At 38.9% G+C, this 27,040-nt stretch overlaps 1 protein-coding gene across 1 annotated transcript in view; it reads right to left on the bottom strand.

Annotated features, from left to right (window-relative positions):
• The window catches only part of UTR7 (UDP-N-acetylglucosamine (UAA) transporter family), a 92,589-nt gene that overhangs the window by 53,791 nt on the left and 11,758 nt on the right, over positions 1 to 27,040 (bottom strand). The window contains exons 2-3 of the mRNA XM_089374784.1: positions 22,538 to 22,643; positions 22,139 to 22,384 (exon numbers count right to left, since the gene is read on the bottom strand). Of these exons, the coding sequence (XP_089230910.1) occupies positions 22,139 to 22,384; positions 22,538 to 22,643 (352 nt within the window). The remainder of the gene's footprint in view (positions 1 to 22,138; positions 22,385 to 22,537; positions 22,644 to 27,040) is intronic.

Below are 27,040 nucleotides of genomic sequence, written 5' to 3'. Positions count from 1 at the left end.
AAACAGCCTTTTGCTATTTTGGGTCAACGCAAGGACAAAAAAAGTACAGTCCTTTCTTTACACGTGTGGAGGGAGAGAAGCCTCAGAAATCCATACCCAATCAAGGAGGGAGAGATGTGTGAGTGAGTGAAGTGCCAAAATGAGGAGGGGGCCTCTTGAATTTATATGCAAAATTGAGGTGCAAATTAGGTGACTGGCCGACCTTGACAATTAATCCATAATCAAAATAAATTCATAATTCCATTTGTACATGTCAAAATGGGATGATCTTTAGATCAATCCTACATATGAGTTGTCCAAGGTGAAGTTTGGCCCTAGTTGCCAAATTTAACACTCCCTCTCAACTAGGGAGAACTTCACCTGTCAAATTGTCTGACAATCTGTACCATCCTTGTCTTTACTCTGCTCTGCTGAACCATGAAGAAAGAATAAATGATCGAGAATGTATCATACCATTCTCCATTGACCCAAAGTCAATCTCCAATAATAGAGAGTGTGTCATACCACTCTTAACTGACCCGAAGTCAGTATCCATTGATCCCAGATCAATATCAACATCCTTGCATAAGGATTACGGTAGTACACGATGCATCCATCAGTAGTACTATGGTCCCTATCCTCATTTCCCTACTCATTGGCCAGATGAGAGGTGCTTCCCATGAGTCCTTGACTGCATGGGTAGGATGTGCCGGCAGGAGAAGGTGAACCACTCATCCTGCTCATATGCCATAGGAGAAAGTGAACCACTCACCCTATGGTGACTCATTACTCCAAGAAGTACCCCAAGCCCCCGGAGCTCCCAAAGCTCAACATCCATCTCATACGGGACCCTCATAAGAGGGTCTCTCCACGACTCCAAGTCGTTCATGGAAGGTTAGGAATTTGACCTTCCCCAGGGGCTTCGTAAGAATATCGGTAACCTGATCATCAATCCCAATGTGTTGAAGCCTTATTGCTCCCCATTGTACCATATCCCGAATAAAGTGGTACCTAATATCAATATGCTTGGAACGGTCATGAAACACAGGATTCTCCGAAAGACAAATCCCACTCTGGTTGTCGCAGAAGATCACGGTGGTATCCAGCACATGTCCAAACAACTCACTAAAGAGCTTACTCAACCAAACAGCTTCAGAGGAGGCCATACTAGTAGCAATGTATTCAGCCTTAGCGGTGCTTAATGCAACCGACTTCTACTTCCTGCTCATCCATGATATCAAATCAGAACCTAGAGAGAAGCAACATCCAAATGTGCTTTTACAATCCACCACATTACCAGCCCAGTCTGCATCAGAGTAACCATGGAGCCTCACATTCCCGACAGTGTATCTCATTCCATAAGTGATTGTGCCCCGAAGATATCTCAAGATATTCTTGGCAGCAAACCAATGTATGTGACGAGGCTCGACCATATACTGACTCAATGTATTCACTGCAAAACATATGTCCAGACGGGAGTTCACCAAGAACATCAAGGCCCTCACGAGTTGACGATACTGAGAAGGATTTCCCAAATCAAGCCCAGCAACACTTCCACGTAACTTCTTGAAGTTAAGTTCCATCTAAGTAGTCACGAACTTGCAATTCACCATCCCAAATCTTTCAAGTATCTTCACAATATATTTCCCTTGAGAAAGGAAAATCTCACCTGGCTTTTGCCAGACCTCCAATCCTAGGAAGTAATGCATCGATCCTAGGTCCTTCATCTAGAATTTGGAAGCCAACTCTCTCTTACATTGCTGAATAAGAGGGTTTTCACCTGTCAAAAAGAGATCGTCCACATATAGTACTAAGATGAGAGGTCTACCATTCTCAACCTTAAAATAAAGGTTCGAGTCAGCTTCACTTCTCGTAAATCCCAGCTTCATTAGATAGTTATCAATCCTCTCATACCAAGCTGGAGGTGCTTGTTTCAATGCATAGAGGGCTTTCTTCAGCCTACATACATGTGTCTGACGATCTTGAACTTCGAACACCTAAGGTTGTTCTACATAGACATCCTCCTTAGGTGAACCATGCAAGAATGCGGTCTTGACATCCATCTGGTGTAGATTTCATCGTTGGGAGGCAGCAAGGGCTATAATCGAACGGATGGTGGTGTAGGGGGAAATTGGTGCAAATATCTCATCATAATCTACACCTTCCTTTTGAGAGAAGCCTCAAGCAACGAATCTGGCCTTGAATGTTTCAGCACTTCCATCAACTCCATGCTTGATTTTGTACAGCCATTTAGAGGTGACAACGGATTTGTCCTTGGGTCTAGGGACAACATCCCAGACATCATTCTTCATAATCGACTCATACTCTTCGTTCATTGCATCCTTCCAAACTTGGTGCTTTGTAGCTTCTTCGAATGTGCAAGGCTCAGATTGAACAATGGTGCTCATTGCAGTTAAGCACCCTTGGTACCTATTTGGCTTCTTGCTTTCACAAAATGTCCCCCTAGGTGCAACATGTCTCTCGGCATCTTCGAGAGTCTCCCTAAGACATGAGGGTCTCCTTTTTTGGGAGGTGGGCTCATGAGGGGGTGGATCAATGGGATCCATTGGTCCTTCAGCATCGGGCATCGGCTCATCCTGCAGTTCTCCCTACTTTCCTGAATGTGCTTCTTTGTCCTTCCTTAGAAGAGGAAGGTTACTAATTTTCCCAAGGGCAGCATCCTCATCGAAGGTGACATCATGACTTATCTCCACTTCTCTTTGGCCAGGCACATAGATTCTATATGCCTTAGAAGTTTCACTATAGCCCACAAATGTTCCTTTCTTCCCAGAAGCATCCAATTTGCTTCTCTTTTCTTTCAGCACATGAAAATATACGGGACTACCAAAAATTCTAAAGTGAGAAACATCAGGTTTCTTACCGGTGAAAACTTCTTCGGGAGTTTTGGAGTCCAATGCTTGATGAGGGCATCTATTTTGAACATACACGGCGGTGTTTGCAACTTCGGCCCATAAGAACTTCAAAAGGCTTTGATCATGAAGTATGGCATGAGTGGCTTCTACGATAGAACGGTTCTTCCTTTCAGCAACACTATTTTTCTCAGGAGTATATGCAGTAATAGTCTCCCTCTTAAAGCCAGCTTCTCTACAATAAGTATTAAACTCATTATTCATATTCAGTTCCATTATCGGTCCTCAATATTTTGATCTTCTTCTCGATTTGATTTTCGACCAAAGCTTTGAAAGAATGAAACCATGAGAATACTTTGTCCTTCTTCTTCAAGAAATATATCCAAGTCTTGCATGAGAAATCATCCATAAAGATAGCATAATATAAATATCCTCCTAATGAGTTCACGGGCATCATACCAAATAGATTAGAATGAACCAATTGCAATATTTCGATAGTCTTGCTATCACTTGAGGGGAATGGTCCCCTTGTATGCATTCCTTCGGCACACCCCTGACAAACACCTTTATGTTCTACTTTAAATTCGGGCATAACTGTCACCATCTTCCTCACATCGAGTAGAGCCTTTTAATGTAGATGAGCAAACCTCTAGTGCCATAATTCGGATTGAAATGATGTGTCGCAAGACATAGCTCCCAATGGGCTTCCTCCAACTTGATATAGGCTATCAACCCTGAAGCCAAGTGTAAATGCATCTTTCTAATTTTTATTTCACACATGTACCTTTCCATCAAGGAATACCACCTTGAATCCTTTGTCCTCCATCGCCGATATAGATACCAAGTTCTTCTTTAGATCCGGTACATACAATACTTCTTGTAGATGAATGGTGCTACCTTGATTCAATTGAAGAGTAACATTCCCAACTCCCTTCACGGAATAGGTGGCATTGTCTCCAAGGATAATTTCCAAATTTGTATCCTTTTCAATCAGATTTGAAAGAGCTTCTTTATATCCAGTGAAGTGCCTTGAGGCACCACTATCAATCAACCAATTTCCCCAAGTGTCTGGAGGAGATGCAGTGGAGAGGGCAAATATAAGATAAAATTATTTTTGCTTTTATCAACAACATTAGATTCATCATACCTGGTGTTTCTTGATCTCTTGGGAGGGCGACCATTTCCTTGATGAGGAGCGGGAGCATTCATTTTTCCTCGGTTGTTGAAACTGCCATTCCTTTGGTTGTTGTTGCCCCTGAAATTGTTCTTGTTGTGGTTGTCATCATCGTGAGGTGTATCCCTTCTATTAGGACACTCTCCAGCATAGTGGCCAAACTTGTTGCAAATGAAGCATCTTCCCTTCCTTCCATTTTTGAAACCTAGCCTTCCTTGACATTGCTTGTTTGAACCTACATTGTTCTTCTTTTTAGCATGAGTGGAGAATACAGTAGGATCATTCATATTTGAAGGCATATCTAATTCCATCATCCTCGTTTCTTCTTGAAAACGTCTAGTCAACAATTCTTCAAAACTTGGAATCCTGTCGTTGTTAAGAATAGTAGCGTTGAACACGTGCCATTCACGAGGGAGTCCTCCAAGGGCAATGAGAGTAAGCTACCTATTAGCAATATCTTCTCCAATCGAAAGAAGATCATTTTTTATCTCAGTAATCCTCATGAAGTAGGATTGAATGTCTTCATTTCATCCCTTCTTCATATCCTTCATCTTGTTCTTGAGGAAAAGAACTTGGTTTGCATTGCTAGATTTGAACATGCCCACCATCTTGTCATATATCTCCTTTGATATGTTCAAATCGGAGATGTAAGCAACTAAATGCTTATGAATAGAATCCTTGGTGATCTTCTTGGCTTTGACTTCACCCTTCTTGTACTTTGTCTTAGCAGCAGCAGTGCATTTGAAGGAGATTCTGAAATCTTTCCCTGCACGTAATCCATAACATCTTGCTCTTCTAAAGTCAAATCAAGAGACATCTTCCATGCATGATAATCAGACTTATCATGAAGCTTATCATCAGACTTGAAGTAGGATGTGGAGGCTATTGAATCTTGTCCTTGACCAGTGATTGCTCCTCTTAGTGATTGCTCTTCTCACTCTTGCTTGGGCTTTGTCTTTACCTCAGCCTTGATACCATGTTAATTTTAGATAACAATGGTATGTTCTATGCTTAAAGCAATTTTACTTCAATTTCTTTATTAGCCTGATATCAATATCCAATTTAGCAATCACATCAACTTGATAGTAAAATGCAAATAGAACATAAGCAATAACAGTGAAAGACAAGCCAAGACAAGAGGACCAATGTTGCACGAAGCGGAAGCGTTTTTTGGAAGCGGGGACGCCGAAGCGTCATTTTCCAAAAATCTAGGAACCGAAGCGTCCGCGGAAGCGTCTGCTATATATATATATATATTTTTTTATATTTTTTTTGCATTTATACTCAAAACAAACATCCCAAATACCAAATTAATTGTAGAAGACATGAAAACATGCATATTTTTGCATAAATCAAGATAGATATAACATCCATTGTACATTAATGATCTAGAATCTAGATTCTTCTCCTCTTGTCTAGCCTTTGCCTCTACCTCGATTGTCTAGGGATATTAGTCAACATTGCCCAATTTTGATCAAACTATCTAATTCAAGACTTAAAATATGGTAGAAAAAGCTTAACATGTTTGATCGATGATTTTGACTCGATTGAAAGGTAATTTTTTGCTAAGGGTGTGCCGCGTGACAAAGGAGTTCAACAATTAACACCACCAACACTAGGGTACATATAGGGCTTGGTGCTCTTGATTAAATGCTAATCGCATACCTTCATACTTGATATAATCTAATGAAATGCCAAAATCCCATTGATCCTGAATTCCTGAAAACTGTTAAGTCTGCTGAATTTTGAATAGGATATGAAATTCTATTTTCTCCATATGAAGTCCAATGAGGCTGGAACCACTCTCAAACATCCTGAGTCATTTCATGGTAATGTTAAAAATTTAAGTAAAAGGATGAAAATGAAAAATAAAGGAGAATGTCACTTTTACTTTAAGAATTTAACATTACCATGAGGGAGCATCTGCTATATTTATATTTTTTTTTGCCTTCATTCGTCACCCTAACCCAAGGTGGACCCACCCCCAACAAGCAAACTCACCTAAAATTAAAAAAAAAAAGTTGAAAAAAAACGATTTTCTAAACGCTTTTCCGGAAGCTTTTCTGGAAGCGTACGCTTCCTCCTCCGAAGCGCCACGCTTCCGACGCCCGAAGCACCGTACGAAGCGCGCTTCGGCGCTTCCGTACAACACTTCCAAATTTCCAGGAAGCGGCTGAAAAAGCCGAAGCGGCGCTTCCGAATTCGGAAGCGCCGCTTCCGGCCAAGCTTCCTAGGCGCTTCCGTACGGGACGCACTTCGAGGCTTGGAACCGTGGGGGGGAGGGCGCTTCATGCAACACTGAAGAGGACACAAGATATGGCACCAGTCAAGGACAAACCCCAATGTGGGGAGACCCTTGATCAATTCTTCTTATAATTCTTCAAAAGTTCAGCACAAAGAGAGAGTACAATATACAATTTTCATTTGCCCAATCAAAGTGAAATCTAAGCAGTCAAACAGCAGTAACAGAAAGCCCTAACCAGAAAGTCAACATTGGTCAACAGGGAAGATTTTGACCTCCAAAATAGCTCGGTTAAACTCGGTCAACTCAACCTCCAACAGCTAGTCAAATCAGCCCAAAAATAGTGCAAAAAAGTCCAATCAAATCTGGTCAATGCAACAGCAAGCCCTTCCACAGTCAACGTTGGTCAAACAGTGGTCAAACAACCTCGATTTTTGTGCCCAAAACTGTGGCCTACCCAAACAGATATACCCCACACAAAACTGCAGTCAACAATGGTCAACATTGGTCAATGCTGGTCAAAACAACCTTCTGCAATTTTCGGTCAACGCAGGGATAGAAAAAGTACAATCCTTTCTTCGCACATGTGGAGAGAGAGAAGCCTCAAAAATCCGTACCCAATCAAGGAGAGAGAGATGTGTGAGTGAGTGAAATGCCAAAATGAGGAGGAAGCCTCTTGAATTTATATGCAACGTTGAGGCGCAAATTAGATGACTAGCCGGCCTTGATAATTTGTCCATAGTCAAAATAAATTCATAATTCCATTTGTACATGTCAGAGTGAGATGATCTTTAGATCAATCCTACACCTCTCGGAGAGAGGAATCTAATAAAAATATCAGTTGCCTCAAATGAGTTGTCCAAGGTGAATTTTGGCCCTAGTTGCCAAATTTAACAGTATTCCCACTTTGAGAGTTGTAAAATCTTATGTATTAGAGGGTGGAAAAATAATCAAATCCCCTCATTTGTAATTTAATTAGTTTCTCTGGCAAAATAAAATTAAATCCTAAGCCAAAAAATTAATTAATTAAAGTCAAAATTAAAATGTCGTGGGAAAAATAATTCTCCAAGTGGAAAAATTCGTTGGTCTAAAAGGAATCAACTTTTAGGGGTCCTCCACCAAGGGAATATTGTATATTTCAAGAAAATTTGGACCCTTGGACCTTGGTAGTTAAGTCAAAGTCAATTTTTTGAGGAAATTAGCTCAAAATAATGACTTTTGAGCTAATAAAAAATCGATCAAAAGAAAAATTCGAGTTTTCCTCAAAAATAATTATTTCGACAGCTAAGATTAAAATATGATCAAGTATTATTTGATGACCGAGATTATTTTAACAAGGATCAAAGAAACTAGTCGTTATTTTCCACTTTGAAGATTTAGCTATATATTAGAGAGTCAGTTGAGTCTCTAGCCATCTAATTTCTCGCTCGTAAATTGTTGTTGAAGCATGTGTAAACTATTGTCCCGCTGGGAACTATTTTTTTGCCATAATAAAGACTTTGGGGTGCAACTCAAGGTGTACTTGTTCATTGATTTGTGGTATGTACTGACTACGGGCTTCCTATGTTGTGCTTATATATGATTATTTTGAGATAATACATAGTGTTTGCAAGTACTTCAGTCCTTGGTCTCCAAGTTCACAGACTATGGGCAAGGATCATTTTGCTTGGATCCTAAGTATTTGTATGGTGGATTAAATCTTCGCTAAGGCTATAGTGTGCATGGGGTTTCTGAAGCATTTTTAGCCATTTATCAAAGAAAAATACCATAAAAAATTATTTCTCAAAATTTATTTTAAAACCCTTGTATAATTTGTAAATTTATTTTGTAAATTATTTTTGCTAATTGGGGTTTGGGGTTTTAAGAATTTTGCATATATTTGGGGTTTGGGTGTTGTATTTTTCATTTTGCGGGTTGGATCAAAGGATCAAGTTGATGAAAAGCTAGATCTAGGCCCTTGAGGGTAAGATATGGTCTCTTAAAAAAATTCACTGGGCTACCCACGGAAAAAATTTCAAAAAATTGAAGAGTTGAACCATAAAAAAATTTTGACAAAGGGTTTCAAGGTTTTCAGGGCTCCTACCCCCTGTTTCTCCTCCAAGGCCCCAACTTCACCTCTCTAGCCCTCTGCGTCAAGCCTTCTGGCCTTCCTATGGCTGGTCATAAGCCCTAAGGCGCTCATCCTGCCCTCTAACCCTTGTCGCAGACCCTAGGGGTCTTTCCTCTCTCTCCTCGGCCTTCCTCAGCCCTCTGTCCTCCTCCACTAGCCCTTCGTCCCCCACTCCGTGGATTTTCCTCTTCCCTCCTCGACCTTCGTCCCCCTCCGCTTTCCCTCGTTGATCCTCGCCCTTAAGCCGCAACCCTAAAAGGTCTTGCGGCTGCCTCCTTTGAGGCCTTCCCTAGGGTGTCGTAGGCCTTAGGGCCTCAAAACCCTAGGCCGTAGCCCCTGGTGGGCCTTTCGGCCCTTCCTAAGCCCAACGACAACCTCTTTTGGGCTTGTCGTAAGGCCTAATAGGCCTTTTACCCTAGCCACAGGCCTATTGAGGCCTTTTCCCTTCATTTTGGCCTCTCTCTTGCCCTCTCTTGGCCCTAATTTGCCATATGCTTATCTCTGAAAAATTTCTAGACTAATTGTTGGTGTGTTTTGTAGAGAAAATTGGTCCAAAGTTTGTATTTTCAGGTATCAAGTCATTGGACAAAAATTTGCACAAGTTGGGCTAGTAGACTTCAAGGCCTAGGGCCTAAGGGTTTGATCTCCTAACCCTTGTTTCCTCATTGTTTTACTTCAGCAAGTAAATTAACTCATAACAATGATAAAAACATCCTAAATTGGCCCTAAAAATTATTAATAAGTTGCTTGGCATATTGAGGAATAAATTGCATAAGTTGGGCAATCATAGCTTGGCATGAATCTTGAAGTTTCGGTGATTGATATTTCTGCATAATAAATCTGATATAACAGTGGCTAATCCATCCAAATTCTTAAGTTGGCTAAGTCTACTTGGTAGTTGGGTCTCTCTTTATGATATTGGGCAAGTATTTGCACATTAAATTGAGAATCTAAAGCAAATTTATTCACTGTTGTCATAAATCTTTTAATGCTGTCATAGAAGTCACTTATTGCTCATAAAAAAAATCATTGGAACATAAAGTGCACGAGTGTTTTCATAGCTGTATATTTTGTTTTTACTTGTTCTTAGTATTTACATTGTGGAAGTCACCAATATTGTGTTTTCCTCTATGTTGTGGGGGAGCGCCCCCCCCCCCTCGAACTTGCTCCCGAATCGCGCTCCGGGCGGGAGCGGCTTGGGAGCGCGCTCCCTTAAAAAAATTTGCGCTCCCTGGTCTGTTAGGGAGCGATATAGGGAGCGATCGCTCCGGCGCTCCCGGAGCGATTTTTAACGCTCGGGAGCGATCGGGGAGCGATCGCTCCCTGATCGCTCCCGAGCATTAAAAATCGCTCCGGGAGCGATTCGAGCCGGGCCGGGAGCGGTTCGGCGGAAAAAAAAAATCCGTGGACCCGAAAAATAAAAAATTTAAAAAAAAAATTGGGTTTTAAAAGCCCAATGGGCCAAAAAAAATTCATTCTAACTTCATTGAGCTTGAGTTTGGAGCTGGAGCAAGAGCAAAGGAGCGAGGAGCAAGTGCTGAGGAGCGAGGAGCAAGTGCCAAGGAGCGAGGAGCAAGCCTGCAGAGGTAAGTAACTTAGTAATTTAGTTAGTTTAGCTGGTTAGATAGTAATTTAGTTAATTTAATTTAACTGTTTGAGTTTAAAAATCATGTATTTAAATTAAATTAATTAATCCCAATAAATTAAATTAATTTGCAGATTCAAGAATCAAAACCCTACAAACATCAAACACCATGGACCTGGCTATATTTATTGGCATTTTCCTCTTCCTGGTCCCTTTTATGGTTATTATGGTGCTGGAGAGTAGGAAACGGAGGGGGCCCCAAACTGAAGAGGGGGATGAAGAAGCCGGAGAAAGTCAAATGGGTGAAAACCCTGATGAGGAGGAGCTGGAGGAGGGTGAACATGACCATCAAAAAACTAAACAAGACCAAACTCCATTGTGGAAATATGTTCACAGGGCTGAAACAGGGAGAGGGGCTGGAACCACTAAATTTCATTGCCCCCATTGCAACACTGATTACACAGGTTCATACACCCGTGCTAGAAGACACCTCTGCGGGAAAAGGCCATGGGATGGAGAGAAACAAATAGGAATCAAAACTTGTACAGCGGTGTCAACAGCGGATAGAGCCAAATACATCAGGGAAGAGGAGGAAGCCCAATACAGAACAAAAAAATCAAGGGGTTTCTTTGAACCAAGCTCACAATCACAAAGAACTCCTTCAGCATCCTCCCAAGGCAGTGGATATGGACATGGAGGCACAGGGTCATCATCTTTAAGGCGTAGAACCATATCAGATTTCCTTGATGAGGGGTGTAGGAATGATGTGGATTCAAAAGTTTACAGGTTTCTCTATGCATGTGGGATACCATTCAATGTTCTACGTTCACCTTATTGGCACGAAATGGTTTCTGCCATAAATGATGCCCCTAAAGGATACAAGAGCCCTGGGTATGACAAGGCAAGAACCGTTGGCCTTGATCATGAAAAAGCAAAAATATCACATTCTTTGAATAAAATGACAAGTTCTTGGACTGACCATGGGGTGTCCATTGTATCTGATGGATGGACAAATGTAAAAGGCAAGCCATTGATAAGTGTTCTCGTTGTGTCTGTTAGTGGTCCCATCTTTCTAGCTGCACATGATTACTCAGACAAGTTCAAGACCGCCATCAACATTGCAGAAGCATTACTTGAAACAATTGAGTGTATTGGCCCATACAATGTCATCCAAGTCATCACTGATAATGCTCCTAATTGTAAGGCAGCGGGAGCAATTATTGAGGATAAATACCCCAACATATTTTGGTCTCGATGTTTGGTTCACACATTGAACCTTCTGTTGCATGATATTGTCAAAAACAAAAATGAACAGTACCAATGGATTGGTGATTTGTACAAGAAAGGCAAACAAATGATAAAATTTATTACAAATCATAGCAATACCCATGGCCTTTTCCGCAATCACTCGAGATTGGAGTTGCTGAAGATTGCGAAGACTAGATTTGGTAGCTATTACCTCACCTTCAGGCGCCTTTTGAAGGTAAGAGAGGCATTAGCTAGCATGGTATCCAGTCCACATTGGCAGGGGTTAAAGGAAAGGGCTACAAATGTAGCTGACATGGCAGGTCTTGAAATGGTGGAGGAGGCCGCTCTTGATGGGCAGTTTTGGACAAGTGTGAGGCAGGTATTGGATTTCACCAAGCCAATTTATCACATGATTCTGTTTGCAGATACAGACAAACCAGTGATTGGCGAGGTGTATGAGCAAATGGATACCATGTTGGGGGAAATAAAAGACATTGTTCATAATAGAGATCCCAACTTGTACAAACTGATTCATGATTGTGTGTGTGAACGGTGGAATAGGCTTAACCTTCCAATACATTGCTTGGCGTATATCCTTACGCCAAAATACTACTCTACATCTTGGTTGGGCCAACCTGCAGCAGGGGGTGGGGTTAGGACCAAACCCCATTTAGATCCAGAGGTAACTAAAGGATATTTGGAAGCATTAGAAAAGTTGGTACCTGACAGGGAGGAATGTGCAGCTGTGCGCCTTGAAATAGGCAAATACTTCAGTGGCACTGGTTTGTATGGTAACTTCCATGCAATGGACGACAAAGATAAATTTGAACCTCTCACATGGTGGGAAACATATGGCGGCCACGGACTTTTGCCAAAATTGGCAAAAAAAGTTCTTTCACAGGTTGTAAATTCTTCTTCTGCAGAGAGGTGTTGGAGCACCTACAGTTATATACATAATGTGAAAAGAAACAGACTCAATGAAAACCGAGCAGAAAGCTTGGTTTATGTGCACTACAACTTGAGGTTGTTGAGTCATTACTGTGATCGGGCTAATGAGGATCCCACATATAAAATTTGGGACAATCACCCAGAGGATGACAATTTGGAGGATGGCATTGTACATATTGAAGAACTAGAAGAGGAACTTGTAAGGGATGAAAATGAAGTAGCAGCCATGCCACCTCCACCTCCACCTCCACCATCCAGTAGCAATGCTCGAGGTCCGAGTCTTGTTCCTTTGCTGTCGCCACCTCCATCTACACCCTCGCGTGGAGGTTCTAGTTCTGGTCGTCGGTCTGTGCGGGAGACTCCTAGAAGACCACCACGACCTGCTTATACTCCTGGAGACTCTCGTGGCAAGGGCCACATGTAGATTTACAGTTTACTTGTCTTTTTTAGTTTCTATTAGACTTTAGTTTTCATAACTGTTGAGTTTTGAGTCCTTGACTCTTGACTCTTGACTCTTTCATATCATAATGATATTTTTTGTAAACATTATATCACTATGACAATGAAAATTTGATGTTTAAAGTTGGGCCTTGGCAATTATAACTCATTGGTAATGATTGTGAATTATGAATATGATGCTTTGTGAAAGACTAAAGTTGTTTCATTTCATCTCATTATTCATGTTTCATTTTATAAATTTTTAACATTTCATATCATGTTAACAGTTAGAAGTTAGGACTTAGAAATATCTTCAATATTACTTCTTGTAATGGTTAAAATTAGCTTACAAGTACAACTTTGGTGATCAATGATGATAAATGTTATTGAATTTTCAATTCTGAAAGCTTGAAGTTGAAACTTTAAGATTGAATTTGATGAATCATGATTTATAAGACTCAATATGTTGCAGTTGTAATATGTATTTTACTAACTTGTGGACATGGTTGATGACGATTATAATTTCTAGATGATTGATGTGATATGGTTCAATGATCAATCTATGTTTTTTTATGTTTTTTATGTCTAATTCATCATTCTACATGTTTTTGTTGACATATATGTATCAAAAATTAAAAAATATAAAATATATATATATTTTTAAAAAATCGCTCCCGGATTCGCTCCCAAACTGGGAGCTTTTGAAAATGGTCGCTCCCGCTCCCGTTTTCGCTCCCGCTCCCCGCTCCCAAGCAACATTGGTTTTCCTTGTGAGCTCATATGCTACAAAGTTTGAAAATTCACATCTAATAAGCACATCTCAAACCTTTGGTTCAAGTATATAAATTGTTCCTAAGTCTCTCTAATCCAAGTGGTATTGAAATAACTTGTTTCATTTGCGCATCTAATTGGTGGTGATCTAGATTGCATCTAAGTGTTCTTAACTTGAAAATTGGTAAATCATATTGTTGAAGAACATTGGCTAAGAACACTTATTGTCTTTTGTGGATAATGGTCATTGGCTTATCATACTAAATCATTGGTTAACTGTTGTTTATCAATTTTGGATCTATATTTATTAAGAAATTGCATCTTGTGGATATCTTATCTCTTGTTGGCACTATTAAAATCTAACACTTGCCTTTTGGTTGAGATTACCTTTTCTAAACATTGTGAAGTACTTAACATCATAACATGGGTAAAATATAATTAAGTACTTGAAGGAACATTTAAGTAATCTGTTAAAATTGGCAACTAGGGCCAAACTCCATGTGGGTCATCTTATTTATGGCAGCTGATATTTTCCTTGGATTCCTCTCGTCGAGAGGTGTAGGATTGATCTAAAGATCATCTGATTCCGACATGTATTCATGGATATATGAATTTATTTGTGTTATGTAACAATTCGTCAAGGTCGGCCAGCAACCAAATTACCCCATCTCAACCTCAACATTGCACTATAAATAGAGGTGGCCTTCAAGTCATTTTCACACACACTTCTCCTAAGATCTCTCTCCACTAGTTTGGGTTTGGTGGCTAGAGAGATCAAAAGGGAGGAGCCCTAGACGCAGTTGATGGAGGAAGCCTATACGCTGTCAAGCCATGCCCTATCCGTAGAGAAAAAAAGGATCTGGCCGCAGTCCTAGAGGGGAGCTCTAGCCCTAGACGCAGTCAAAGGGAGCTTCTATACGCAGCCTAAAAAGAGCCCTAATCCGCTGATCTAAGAGGCCCTAAATCCACAGTCATAATTTGCCTAAACCACAGTCAAAGAAGGAGGTTCCAGCCACATTCAAGAGTGGCTCTTCTATGCAGCAAGGAGAGGCTTTCTATAGGCTGTCTAAGGGAGCTTCAACGCTGTCAAAAGAAGCCCTAAAAGAGCCCTAGCCGCATAAAAGATGAAAGCTTCTATACACAGTTAGAAGCAGTCAAGGGGAGGCTACTTTGTTGTATGGAGGCCCAACCAAGATCTAAATGAAGGCCCTAATCCGCAGTTAGGAAAGGTCCTAATCTGCTGTCCTAAAGGCACTTATACGCAGTCCAGAAGAAGCCTTTATATGCTGTAAATGAAGGCCCTTATACACTGCCTGAAGTAACCCTTAAACGCAGTCCTAAAGGAGCACTCATCCACTGTTAATGAAGTCCTTATTCACAGCTACGTAAAGACTCTCATTCACAGCAAAGGCAGCCCTATAACGCAGCAAAGAGATGTCTTATCACAGCATTACATGTTTGCTGTAGGTGGCTGTGTGATAAGGAAGTTGGTATGGGCATGTCATAAGAATTGTTTGCTAAGGTAAACACGTTGAAGGAATGCGTTGAGGTCTGCGACTCTGCTCCATATATCAGCATTCATACTCAGTTAAGATGGTTGCAAGTGTTGCTGCGTTGATGATGGTTTGAAGACATTTTCTTTGGTGTTGCTATGTGCTAGGCCACAGGCCATAGCACCATAGCAAGGGTTACCTTGGGGCTGTTATCTTAGGACTGTTTGGAGATTGTTCAGATCAGCCTTTCATTACAGTCAAGGGAGTTTGGGGCTGCAACCAGAATTGCTTGAGAAGCTAGCAATTTGAGGAATGCTGCATCAGGATATGCTTCAGCACTCTTGATGATTGAAGACTGTCATAATGATGTACCTTCTACTGCTGTCATAAAATCTCAGATTTATGTATTTGTACTATCTCTCTCTCTGCTGAACTATTGAAGAATATAAGAAGAATTGATCAAGGGTTTCTCCACATTGAGGTTTGTCCCTGGCTGGTGCCACATCTTGTGTCCTCTTGTCTTGGCTTGTCTTCTGCTGTTTATGTTTATGTTCTATCTGCACTTTACTATCATGCTGATGTGATTGCTAATCTGAATATTGTCATTGGACTAATATGAAGAAAAAAAAAATTGAAGTAAATTGCTCTAAGCATAGAACATAACTAAATTTCACATAATCTCACCTAAAAGTCGCACTCATAACCTCTTGCACAATCTTACTAGTTCTAGATTGCATTAAATTTTACCTCCTAGCATAAGCTAGGTTGACAGAGATCTAGGGAAACCCTTTTCCAGTTAGCTTGAGAGATTCAAATCTTCTTAGTGGTTAACACAGTGACCTTACAATGATCAGAGCCATAGTCTCTACAGTGCCAGAGGCATTGGGTGGGTGGAACAGAGGGGGATGTATCGTTAATCAGGCCACTGCCTGCTTCCCGTTGGCTTCCATTTCACAACCTACTATGAAGGTTGTTTCTCAAAACAGTTAAGAAAGAGGTTCTACTTAGATTAGGCATATAATTAAAAATAACCAAGATCATTGCATCACACATAGATTCTAGGATTTGCACATCATATTGGTTAGCCAATCATTCAAGCAGCGTGTGTCTATCCGATTACTTGGAATTAATTTATATTAAGCAAGAATTGTGACTCCATAAGGCACTGGTCTCAGACTTGAAAATCTAACCTAATCTAATCATTAAATCTTGTTAAAATTTTACCAAGTAGCCAGGCCACTCATCTGTGTCTCCCAGGCAAGTTGGTTCCCAACTTGTTTTCCTTCACCTCATTTCCATAGGGACTACCCCCATAGCCTGTTGACAACTAGAACGGAGTGGGTGGGAATCAGAGTGACAGCACCTGCCCTGAGAGGTTGTCACAGTGCCTGTACAATCCGGGCCACAACATGCGTGAAGGTCCACCATTCAGCCACTCATGGTTGTTGTATTTTGGATTCAATGAGTAAGCCAAGCAATGAAAAGGTGTGCAATTCTTGCCCCACCTGTTAACAAGAATATCATGTATGGTGGTGAAGAATGCCTCCATTAATGTCTCATACTCAGGGCACTCCCTCTAAAAAATAATGGTCCTCACGGACTCAATCATGGAATCCCATCCCTCATAAACATATCCTAAGATGGGTTGGTCTGTATCCGCAAATTGTAACAATGCAATGATATGGCCCATGATCTTAATAATACGATCTACCCTCTCGCACCAAGCATCATCTAACATTGTGTTCTTCACTCTTTTTTAGGCTACTTGATCTGTCTTTCTCCAAAAAGGCCAAAACTCTGAAATAACCATGGCCCCAAAAGCGATCTTGACCTCCCTCAACCTCTTCAACATGATGAATGCGGAGGCAAACCATGTATCGACAATCTTCAAAACTTCAGCAATGATAGATGTGTGTACCCTATGTAGATTGTGTACTCTTTGTATATTTCCAATCTAGGGCACATCACAAACAATAGATTTAAGTGCTAAATTCAAGGAATGGACAATGCAAGGTGTTCAAAATACTTGTGGATATTTAGCTTCCACAATCATGCAAACAGGTGCATTATCTGTAATGATTTACACACAAGAATCAACACCTACATCTTCAATAACTTTAATGAACAACTCACCCATATATTGTGCATCCTTGTATTTTCCAAGAGCATCCACTGCTTTCAAGAGAATTGGTCCATTCAAGAAAGACACCATGAAGTTGGTGAGTGGATGTCGTGTTCTATCTGTCCATCCATCATAAACAATACTAACCCAAGATGTTGGCCATGCTAATTTAATAGGCTCCAACATTTTATCCACCTCCTTCTTTCCCTTACTCAACAATGTAGTTCTAGGCTTCTCTGACCCAGGAGGCACATACCCTAATGGAGCCCCTTGAGTTAGAGGTTGGCAAATCTCAATAAATAAAGGTGATCATGCAACATTAAATGATATGAAGTTGAGAGAGAAAAAAGGCAATGGTCATATCAATCTCTTCTCACCTCTTTTGCTAAAATATCTTGTCCATTAGACCAAGTGCCCTCCTTTTTGTTGCTTGACCTATGCCCCCACCAGAACTCCGAAATGGATAATTGGCACTGCTTTTCCTCGAGAATGGAAGGGGATCCTCATCTTTGTTTTTCTTAGATGATGCAGTCACCATTGCTACACCAACATTGGCCTCTCTTTCTAATTCTTTCCTCTTAGATGCAGTCACTCCTAAACATGCTCCAATTCCACAAGATGGTATGCCCAACAAATGTGCTTTCACACGGAAATAGGTGTTCTTGAATTGAGTGTTGCAAAAGTTTCATTTCCAAAGAACATTGCCTCCTCCCTTTAACTTGTTGCCTAGCCCTTAATCTCTTGTAACATACTTCCACAAGGGATATTTACTTTCTTGAGCCTGTTGTCTTGCTAAATTGATGTTTCTCTCAACATTTGAAGTTGTTGTTGCAGCCCCACTTCCAATAGATGGAACACTGGCAGGCCCTAATGAAATTGAAAGAGGGGGCATTACCAATGGGGATATTCCTCCCCTTTTTTTGCCCCTTCCCTGCTGCCCTTGATTGAGCCATGACTACTATAAAAATAAAGAAAAAATGTAAACAAAATGGATAGGCAGGCTGTCGTAGGAAAACTAGAAAAAAATGGAAGGGAAATCCAACTACATGTAGCATGAATCAACTCCAAAACATGCCAATCTCCTTTGTTGGTTGCTCCCATAGTCCCATATCACCCAAACAACAATTACAAATGAGCAAATTCGGCCCAATTTCAGCTTTTATCAAGCCTGTGTGTTGCTTTTTGGTGACACGTGTCCGAAAATCACAATTCTTCATGGGCGCAAATCGGATTCCTAGAGGGCGCGAATCCCAAATCTCTAACATGTTCTAGGTTCGAATCTGACACGTGTCAATTGTGTCCGACGCGATGGATTCATGACAGTGGAGCGTGGGAGCGAATGTACTGACTTAGATGGGCAATGTCATGAATTTAATGTAATATTTTCTTAAGTCTCCAAAATATGGATGATTAATAAATATTGTTTTCTATAGGGAGTCAAGCTAGCCATTATCTAGTTGTTAGAAGAAGTTTTAGAAAAAGCTAGCCTCTTCTTTAGTAATCGTTGTTGACTGTGAGATCATTTGATGCCATAATACAAAGCAACCAGTTTTGCAAAAAATATCCTCTTGTGTATTGAATATTGAGTTGATTCTTCTATTCTCTTGTTTCTTGATTTTTCACCTCTATCACTATACTTTATGAAAAAATTTAGCAGGTACACTTCTTTCATCACAAAATCAAGATAGCAATCCATTAAGGGATAGATGGTCATGGGGAAGGGAAGGATTCTTATCCTTTGATTGTCACTAAGAATACACTATTTCGAGTTTTGGACAAGCCCTTTAGGGGGAATCTCCATCCAGAATCTTGGGCTATTAGTGCCATTGTTTCTACCTTGGTTAGAGCATCTCGAATGAGCAAGTCCTCCTAGTGAGTTAGAATTTCTTGTGGACAAGTTCAAGGCTAAGGCAAAGAGAGTTGATTCTTCTATTCTATTCTCTCTTGATTTTTCACCTCTATCAGTGTGCTTTATAAAAAAAAATTGCAGGTACACTTCTTCCATCACAAAATCAAGGTAGAAATCCATTGAGGCATAGACAATCACATGGAAGGGAAGACTTCTATCTTACCCTTTGCTAGTCACTATAAATACACTTTTCCAAGTTTTGGACAAGCCCTTTAGGGGGAATCTCCATTCAGAATATTGGGCTATTAGTGCCAATGTTTCTACCTTGGTTGGAGCATCTTAAATGAGCATGTCATCCTAGTGAATTAGAATTTCTTGTGGACAAGTTCAAGGCTAAGAGAGTGAAATAATTTCACCTCCAACTCCTTACCCTCTAGTCTCAAAAGGGAAATATTAACAAAGCAAGGGTTGTGATCGCAACTCTACGAACTAGTAAGCTAAAAGGCGAAGGTAAAACCTCACTCTACAACTCTCTATTTACTTCAAAAATCCAAAATATTTTCTTTATACTTTTTACTTACTAGCTTACTGAAATTTTCTGATCTTTCTAGCCAGTAAACCCTTGGGGAAGAGTTTAAATTTATGTTTCAATCAAGGGAAAGATATATTTGTTTATTGAGCTTATTTTGCCACATTTTAACAAGCATATCTAGTTTGTGTAAATCTCTGCAGGGATATATTGTTGTAGCAAACTTTCAAATTGCAGATTTCACTCAAAAAAACACTCAACAAGACAATATATAACAAGTACATTTTGTTTGTATTGTTTTCGCTCATATTCAATTTTATAGCTATTATTTTAAATGTGTAGCTTAGAATAATTTATTTCAGCCTTTTAACTATTTATTATAAGCTTAAATAAATTTATGGGTTGTATCTCAAGGAGTTTTGACCGCTGAACTCATAAACTGAATTCCCAACTTGCTGGAAATTCATTTTATTGCAGGTTTAGAGTCTTGGAAGTGGTCTATATAGACAATTCTTCTATCTTCTAACGTTCCCACCACTAGATCAGGACCTAGAAGTGTTCTGACACTTTTGAGTGAGTTTTCAAGGGGTTGGCGTATTGATTTCTGCATTTTCTGCAGAAATTGCAGACCTGTGAAAATAGGGCAATGAGTTATTTTACACAACCCCCAATCCAAGCGTCTAATCATAGAAACACCTACATATTCAATTAGGATATTTTTAGTACATCAATATTGACTATTTGCGTACTATATCTAACAAAATTTTGAGTGTATTGGCTTGTTGTTAGTATTCTACTTGCAGATTTTGCAAACCTGTCAAACAAGACAGCAAGCAAGTTTGTATAGTGACTCATCTAACTAAGTGACAAATCACAGAAGTAATTACATTTATGGTTAGTATATTTTTAGTACATTAAATTAGACTACTTACATGACATATCTTGTCAATATTTTAGTGTACTTCTGTGCTGGTTTAATTACTTTATTTGCACATTTTTATATTAAGCCAGTGGGCTAACAACAAAAACTCCTCCCTTCAACCATTTGACCCCATTACTAGGCACTGGTTTTTGGTGTGACTTGGTTGGAGTTAGATCATAGGAAGCCTCCCATAGCCCTTAGGTAGGAGTTGGGCTTAAGGAGTGTTGAGAATTAAGCCAAGGTAATAGTGGGCCGCTATCTTGTGTGTACCAGCCATAGCAGGTTGTACAAGATCTTTAGCAACCTACTAAACGGAATGGTAACAAATCCAAACTGGCCAGTTCTGATCTAGACCAGCCCTCAAAAAACAAAAAACCATGTCCTGCAAGCCATAAACCAAGATGATTTTTATTAGTCCCCAAGCAAAGGAATACTTACAGTCCACTGTATTTCCAACAATCTCAAGTTTCCTGTAAATGGTAACTTGTTTTTAATTTATGAAGCGAAGACATGTTATGGTGAACAATTTCGGACAATCAATCTATATATATATATTGTTACTAGCAGAGTTATATAAACTAAATGGCTGATAAAATCTTATAAAAATCAAAATATTTATGTGCAATTTATAATTCTGAGAAGTTATCATGCACCAACATAGTGGAGATTAGAAAAGGAAAAACTGTTGAAAAACCCTTAATTTCATGTCATTATATATACTACTAAAAATATTCTCAAACCATCCATACTATTTTTAACATTTAAATCTAGAAACTCTATTCTAAACTAGACAAGGCATCAATTCACTTTTAAACTCTAGAAACATTTAACTTTGCATCAATTATGGATGGCAGAGTGTAGCATTGGTAGAAGGGACGAGTTTCTATTCAATAAACTGCCAAATGTCGTTCTCCATCAGTACTAATGCTTGTTGAATAGCATTTGGTGATGATTAGGGCATTTCAAAGATTATGTCTAAGAAATGCAACAAAAACTTGGAAAAGCGAGGACCCAAAATTTTAAATGTACTGGGTGAAAATTTTGGGGGTATTTTAGCTGCTACAACAACACCATAATTTTCTTGAGAAATATTACAAATGTTAGGTCAGAGCTCAATAAAGGCCCTACATGTTATATATATATATATGAGCAAACATCGCATATTTGGTATCTAATGGTTTGGATGTGCATTGTTGTACATGAATATAATTTTTTAGTTAAAATTTGTATTTCTTTATTTATTAGAGTACATTATTTCTTCAACACAATTTTCCCACTAGTTCCGATCCAATCCCAATATGACCCCATGCTAGTCCCAGTTTCAGTTCTGATATAATTTATGGAACCCTTGGCATCATATGTGCTCTTCAACTAGATCTTCTAGAAAGCCACTCTATTAGGTGATGTTGACTCCAGCAACCCTTTAGACTTTCGAGGTGCATGGCATTGTATACAATGTAGAGGCTTTGATGTGATGTTGACTTTAGTAGCTCTATCTTCTCTAACTGTACATTTAGAGAGTTTTCCATTGATTTTTCTATATAGTTCAAACATCAAAGTTAAAGGGACCCTCCTTAGCACTCTCCTTAGAATACATGCAAGAGGTTGCAAGTTTGAGGCACATTCCGGCCTAAATAGATGCTTCTCTTGTCCTTTAGGTAGACTCATGCCCAACTTTATATTATCTCCGTATCATTTTTTTTTGTTTATTTAAGCTGGCTGCATTTTCCTAAAAAATAAGTTAAACATCAGGAAATTTGCAGAATGCCTCCAAGTCAAAAAATTTAGATATGATCTCCAAATAAAATATATTGAATTTAAAAGGCAACCAAATAGCACCATAGTGCACAGGAAATACCTGAACAGGTGGCTTTCCTTTACCACAGAAGATTCCTGCAATCAAAATAGCTAGGGGGGTAAGCCTCTTCAAAGCTATATACATGGGTATATTGATCCCTTTCAAACTTGCCAGCGCAAATGCCACATTTGCATTGTAGAAAAGTGAGAGAAGGAGAAGCCCTTTGGCTGTATTCAGGGTCAGAGGCCGGGCTTGAGTGAAACCAAAGGCTCGACCAAAGTATATAAGTAAAGTTGTTACCAATTGCTGCAATGCCACACAGTATAAAGATCAAGAACATGATTGAGAAAATACTCATAGTAAGATCGCTAGTCTAATCTAAATCTGCTATCAAAATGGTATGTTATAATTATATTCTTTTCGAAAGTAAAATGCTAAAATCTGAGACTAATGTGTCACCTGCAGAGTAAGAAGAGTCATTGAATATGGATACTGCATGAGAATGGCCTTGTTAATAAAAACCATAGCCATTGATGCAACCCCATAAGAAACAGCTGCTACCAAACTGCAAAACTTGACCACATTAATACATTATAATAATAGTAAGAATGCATTTACACAGCACATTATCTTCCATCAAAAATTTAAAAAGGGGGAAATCTCTTTTTACTTTTCCCTTCTCTTCATACACATCCTTCAAAAAACATGTAGGTCGTATCAAAATGTTAGAATGATCTCCAACCATGCATAAATAATCCTGTTGACCAATAAGCAAAAACATGGTGCAATTAAGGAGGATACTCCTAAATAAAACAGACCAACTACACTTCTGTGCATCTGAAGAGACTCGTGGAAACTTACAGGTCAGCTTCAACTAAGTCAAAAACCAGTCTATACCAATTCATGCAGTTGGTAGTTAATGGCAAAAATTATAAGAACTCCTTGGCTGTTAGGTGTATACTGTAAATAGCTCTAGTTTGTCTCAAATTGGACTTTGGCTCTATTGATGTAATTAAAAACGGCTACAGGGCAGGTCTAATCCTTCCATGCCATGCAAACGGAATTTAATAAATGGTAAGGCAGCTGCAGAAAAAACACTGCTTTTAGCACATAGGCTAGTTGAGTACCAACAGGATATAGATTGCATAACATTGTACTCTAGCACTAAACAAAATACATGGATTCAGCCTTGTCTCACTATCTTAACAGGCCACCAACATAATTAAGTTAGAAAACCAAATGTAGGAGGTCAATCGAATTTTTCAAAAACATATCTGCCAATTTGAAAAGAAACTTGCATTTATATTAAAACGTGATCAGCTAATCTTTGTCATGTGCGTGACCTATAAGAAATATGGACTCTCTTTCAGGTTTTATATCACAAAAGCAGAGGAAGATTGAAACATAGATCACAGTCTAGATCAAATGCTGAAGGAGATATGTTCCCTTAACAATTAACATCCTATAAGCATGGAGAACTGCAAGGATTCCATCAGAATTTAACTAGCAATCATCATAAAGTGACACATAGCACATAACCACATCCAAAATCTAAGTAAAAGACAAGAAATTTATGAATTATATGCCAAACTCAACAGACTAGAGCCTAGACAACTAAAAGAGGAAGATAAGGCTCTCTGACTTATAAAATCAATGTGCAGAAGCAAATGCATAAATATTGAAGGTAAAATTATAAAACCAAATTCCATGAAGTAAGTCAAAACATCTATCTCTTTGATGATGTACATAGCCGGATCCTTCAGAATATGGACCGTGGTATTTGCACAAACTCCACAAGGGATATTTAGCTAAAGATCCTTTCTACCAGAAAAAAAGGACCAAAAGATAAATGAGGATTAGCTTAAGTTAGCAAATTTACATGTGCTAATGAGGCTTGTCAAGATACGTATTTAACACAAATAAAATGATAATGGACCATCATAGTTAAAGATACTCAATTATTGCAGAAAAGAGGTTTAACAATAATTTTCCTTTCAAAACTATTTGAAAAAAGCCTCCAATATAATATGTAAAAAATCACGCAGTATTTGGCATTTGATATGACACCATATAAGACTGTGCATTGCTTGGTACACTTCATTGAACTTTTGTCTCTGTTCTCTTTTTCTGTTGTTAACAGAGTAGCATTAGGAGCTGCTTTGGCACTTCCACTATGAATTTGCACTGGATGTACTTTTGAGTCCCATTGACCTATTTCTTGTGCTCCTCTGTTGGAAACTAATAAAATGATCTTATCTTATCTTATCTTATCTTATCAAGGTAAAGAGCTCACATTAGATGCTTAGATTTACTTCCCCTGTGCCTTCAGGACTCTCATTTTTGGAGGGAGAGAATGAATAAAATGTTTTAAGAGCAATCTCAAATCTGAATCCCCATACTTCCTCAAAAACATAAGCTTAGACAACTACATTATTACTAAAAAATGAATGATTTTCCCTTCATTCATTGTTGTTTGGATTGATAACAATCATAATTTGCCAAAACTGGAAATCCAACTACGGTGACATATTTATTATTGATCAATCATATCAGAAATTGCTCCATATTATAATTTCAAGAGAAAACTTAGACAATTGGATGACTTAGTTACTAGTGAGCACTTTTTCAGACTAAATGGCTCATTCCACATGTATTGCACTCCATGCTTCATATGCAGTCATTCATAGCAGTACTTCATGGAAATAAATCAAGCATTCTGCCACATAAGCTCACTCTTTAGGAGAAGAAGACAAGAGCAAAATGAAAAGATCCACTGATATCTACAATATCTGCAGATCTACCAGAACGATGAGAAAACTGGGGCATAAAAGAGGAACCGAAAGGCAGCCTTATGAATTACTTTGCCAAGGAATAACTTTTGCCATCTGCTGGATGCTAGATCTTGACTTTTCTCAAGGCATAATCAAGGTATACTTCAAACTTGCAGATCTACTAGCTCCCTCTGAGCTTGAATTTCACTTAGCACACTATCTCTCAACTCAAGTCATGATTTAGGGAGAGTCCTCTTGTCATACACTTTGCTTTGTTCTTCCACTTTTTGCATCTGCTGCCAATGCCTTGGCAACCATTAATACGTACCTGCAATAGATCAATTACAAACAAGCAAAGGATATACAGACAAGAGACTAACTGCTAATAGTAACAATAATCAAGGAAGAAAGATATAAGATACTTATTTTTTGAGAGTTATAGGGAATGTCAACTCCCTCTTGATCTTAGCCTTCTTGCATCCATCTAGGAACTTTATCATGATGTCATTCCTTACTTGCATGAGCTAGGGTTTATCGGAAGCATTAATCTAGGTTTAGTCCTAGGGTTTTGTCCATAAACCATATACGTTTCTTGTCCAAGCCTATTTTATCTGCTAGGGTTTACAAACCCTAGATCCAAAAACCTAAAACTTTTCATATCCAAGATTTTCAGTCTTCCAAAACCCTGGATTTTCACTCTCCAACAGTTTTTGACATCTGCAAGATTTTATTTTCATATATAACAGTTCAAAACTCAGTCCCTCAGCAAATAAAGATATCAGAATGTGACATGATCAGGGATCTTCCAGTAAGATGTCTACATGAAGAGTGACATATGACATACCCATTTATACAATACTTTAGCAACCATGTATTCTTGGTTAAACATGATCTGATCCCCTTCTACCCAAGTAGTCTTATACTCATCCAGTTCTGCAAATCACTCTTATTTCTTGAACAGACTTTCAATTAGGACTCAACCTCTTCTTTATTGCAAGCTTATCATATCAAGGTGAGCTTTCTTAGCATCAGCATATACAATGCATCTTTCAAAAATTTCAACAGTGCAAGGTGCCAATGTTTCGTAAAAATTGTCATGCTCCTGAATCACAATGTTACAGAGCCCTGAAATTTTAATGTCACCTCAGCTTTTCAAACATTCTTGCAAGGTTCGTTCTTTATTTTGGTAGACATACTAGAATAGTTACCGAAACTTTCTTCAAGCCTTATAAAGCTACAGTTTTAAGCTCATCTTGTCAAATGCAGGACATATCATTGCAGTTTAAGGTATTACAGGTTCCTCATATCATGCTTGAATATATCAAGATGCTACATCAATAATTGACCTTAAAGGATTCTTTAAAGACCTGCATATGATTTGTAAGGCAACATTTCCAAAGCATTTACACAGTTCTCTAATATATTTTCATTCTTCAAGGCATACTGACATCCACGGTCTCAAAGAGATTATAATGTAAGTCTTTGACACAGACTCTTCCAACCAGATCTATGCTTGGAATCCAATGACAGTTCTTTTTATAATGACATAAGATTATCAAGATCAGTGACTAATTTAGACAAAGAATCACCGTGGGAGATAATACATACCTCTTATTAATTTCACTTGCCTTCTTGAAGGTCTGCATTCCCACAACTATTTCATTGCTGTGGATCTTCATTACTTCAACCATAGCATCAGTTCCCGTAGCCATAACAAAAACTATGAAAAATCACTTCAAAAACAAGATACCAATCCAAACTGAGACATCAACCCAAACAACTTTGCTAGCATGTCTACAGACAGAAAACTTTTCAACTTCTCTTAGATGCCTTCAGAATCACAAGATTGTGCTCAGGAATTTTTCTTGTAGACAAGGTATGCTTCATTAATCCTTACTCCTCATAAAACTTTGATCTGATCTTAAAAGGGTTACATATTGAAAATGAAATGTAGCCTGGACTTTTAATTTACTGCGGGATTCTCTGAGGTCATTTATTGAAGTCAATCTGTTTGTCATCACAGCATCCTATGCTCCAGGGGTAAGCTCCAATGATTCTGCCTTAGGAAAATGTTGATCACAAGAGGACTACCTATCAAAACAAATATTAGATTGACTGTGATAATTCAGGCTTATGTGAAGTTATTCAGCCTCTATTATTTGTCCTGATCTTTTCGGCCTTTTTTGAGATT

The sequence above is a fragment of the Pinus tabuliformis genome, chromosome 8 (genome assembly GCF_031772625.1).
Source record: "Pinus tabuliformis cultivar Carrire ecotype Pingquan chromosome 8, CPIR1, whole genome shotgun sequence".
NCBI classification, from domain to species: Eukaryota; Viridiplantae; Streptophyta; class Pinopsida; order Pinales; family Pinaceae; genus Pinus; species Pinus tabuliformis.
The sequence above is the reverse complement of the archived record's forward strand: the minus strand, read 5'-3'. Positions and strand labels throughout refer to the sequence as shown.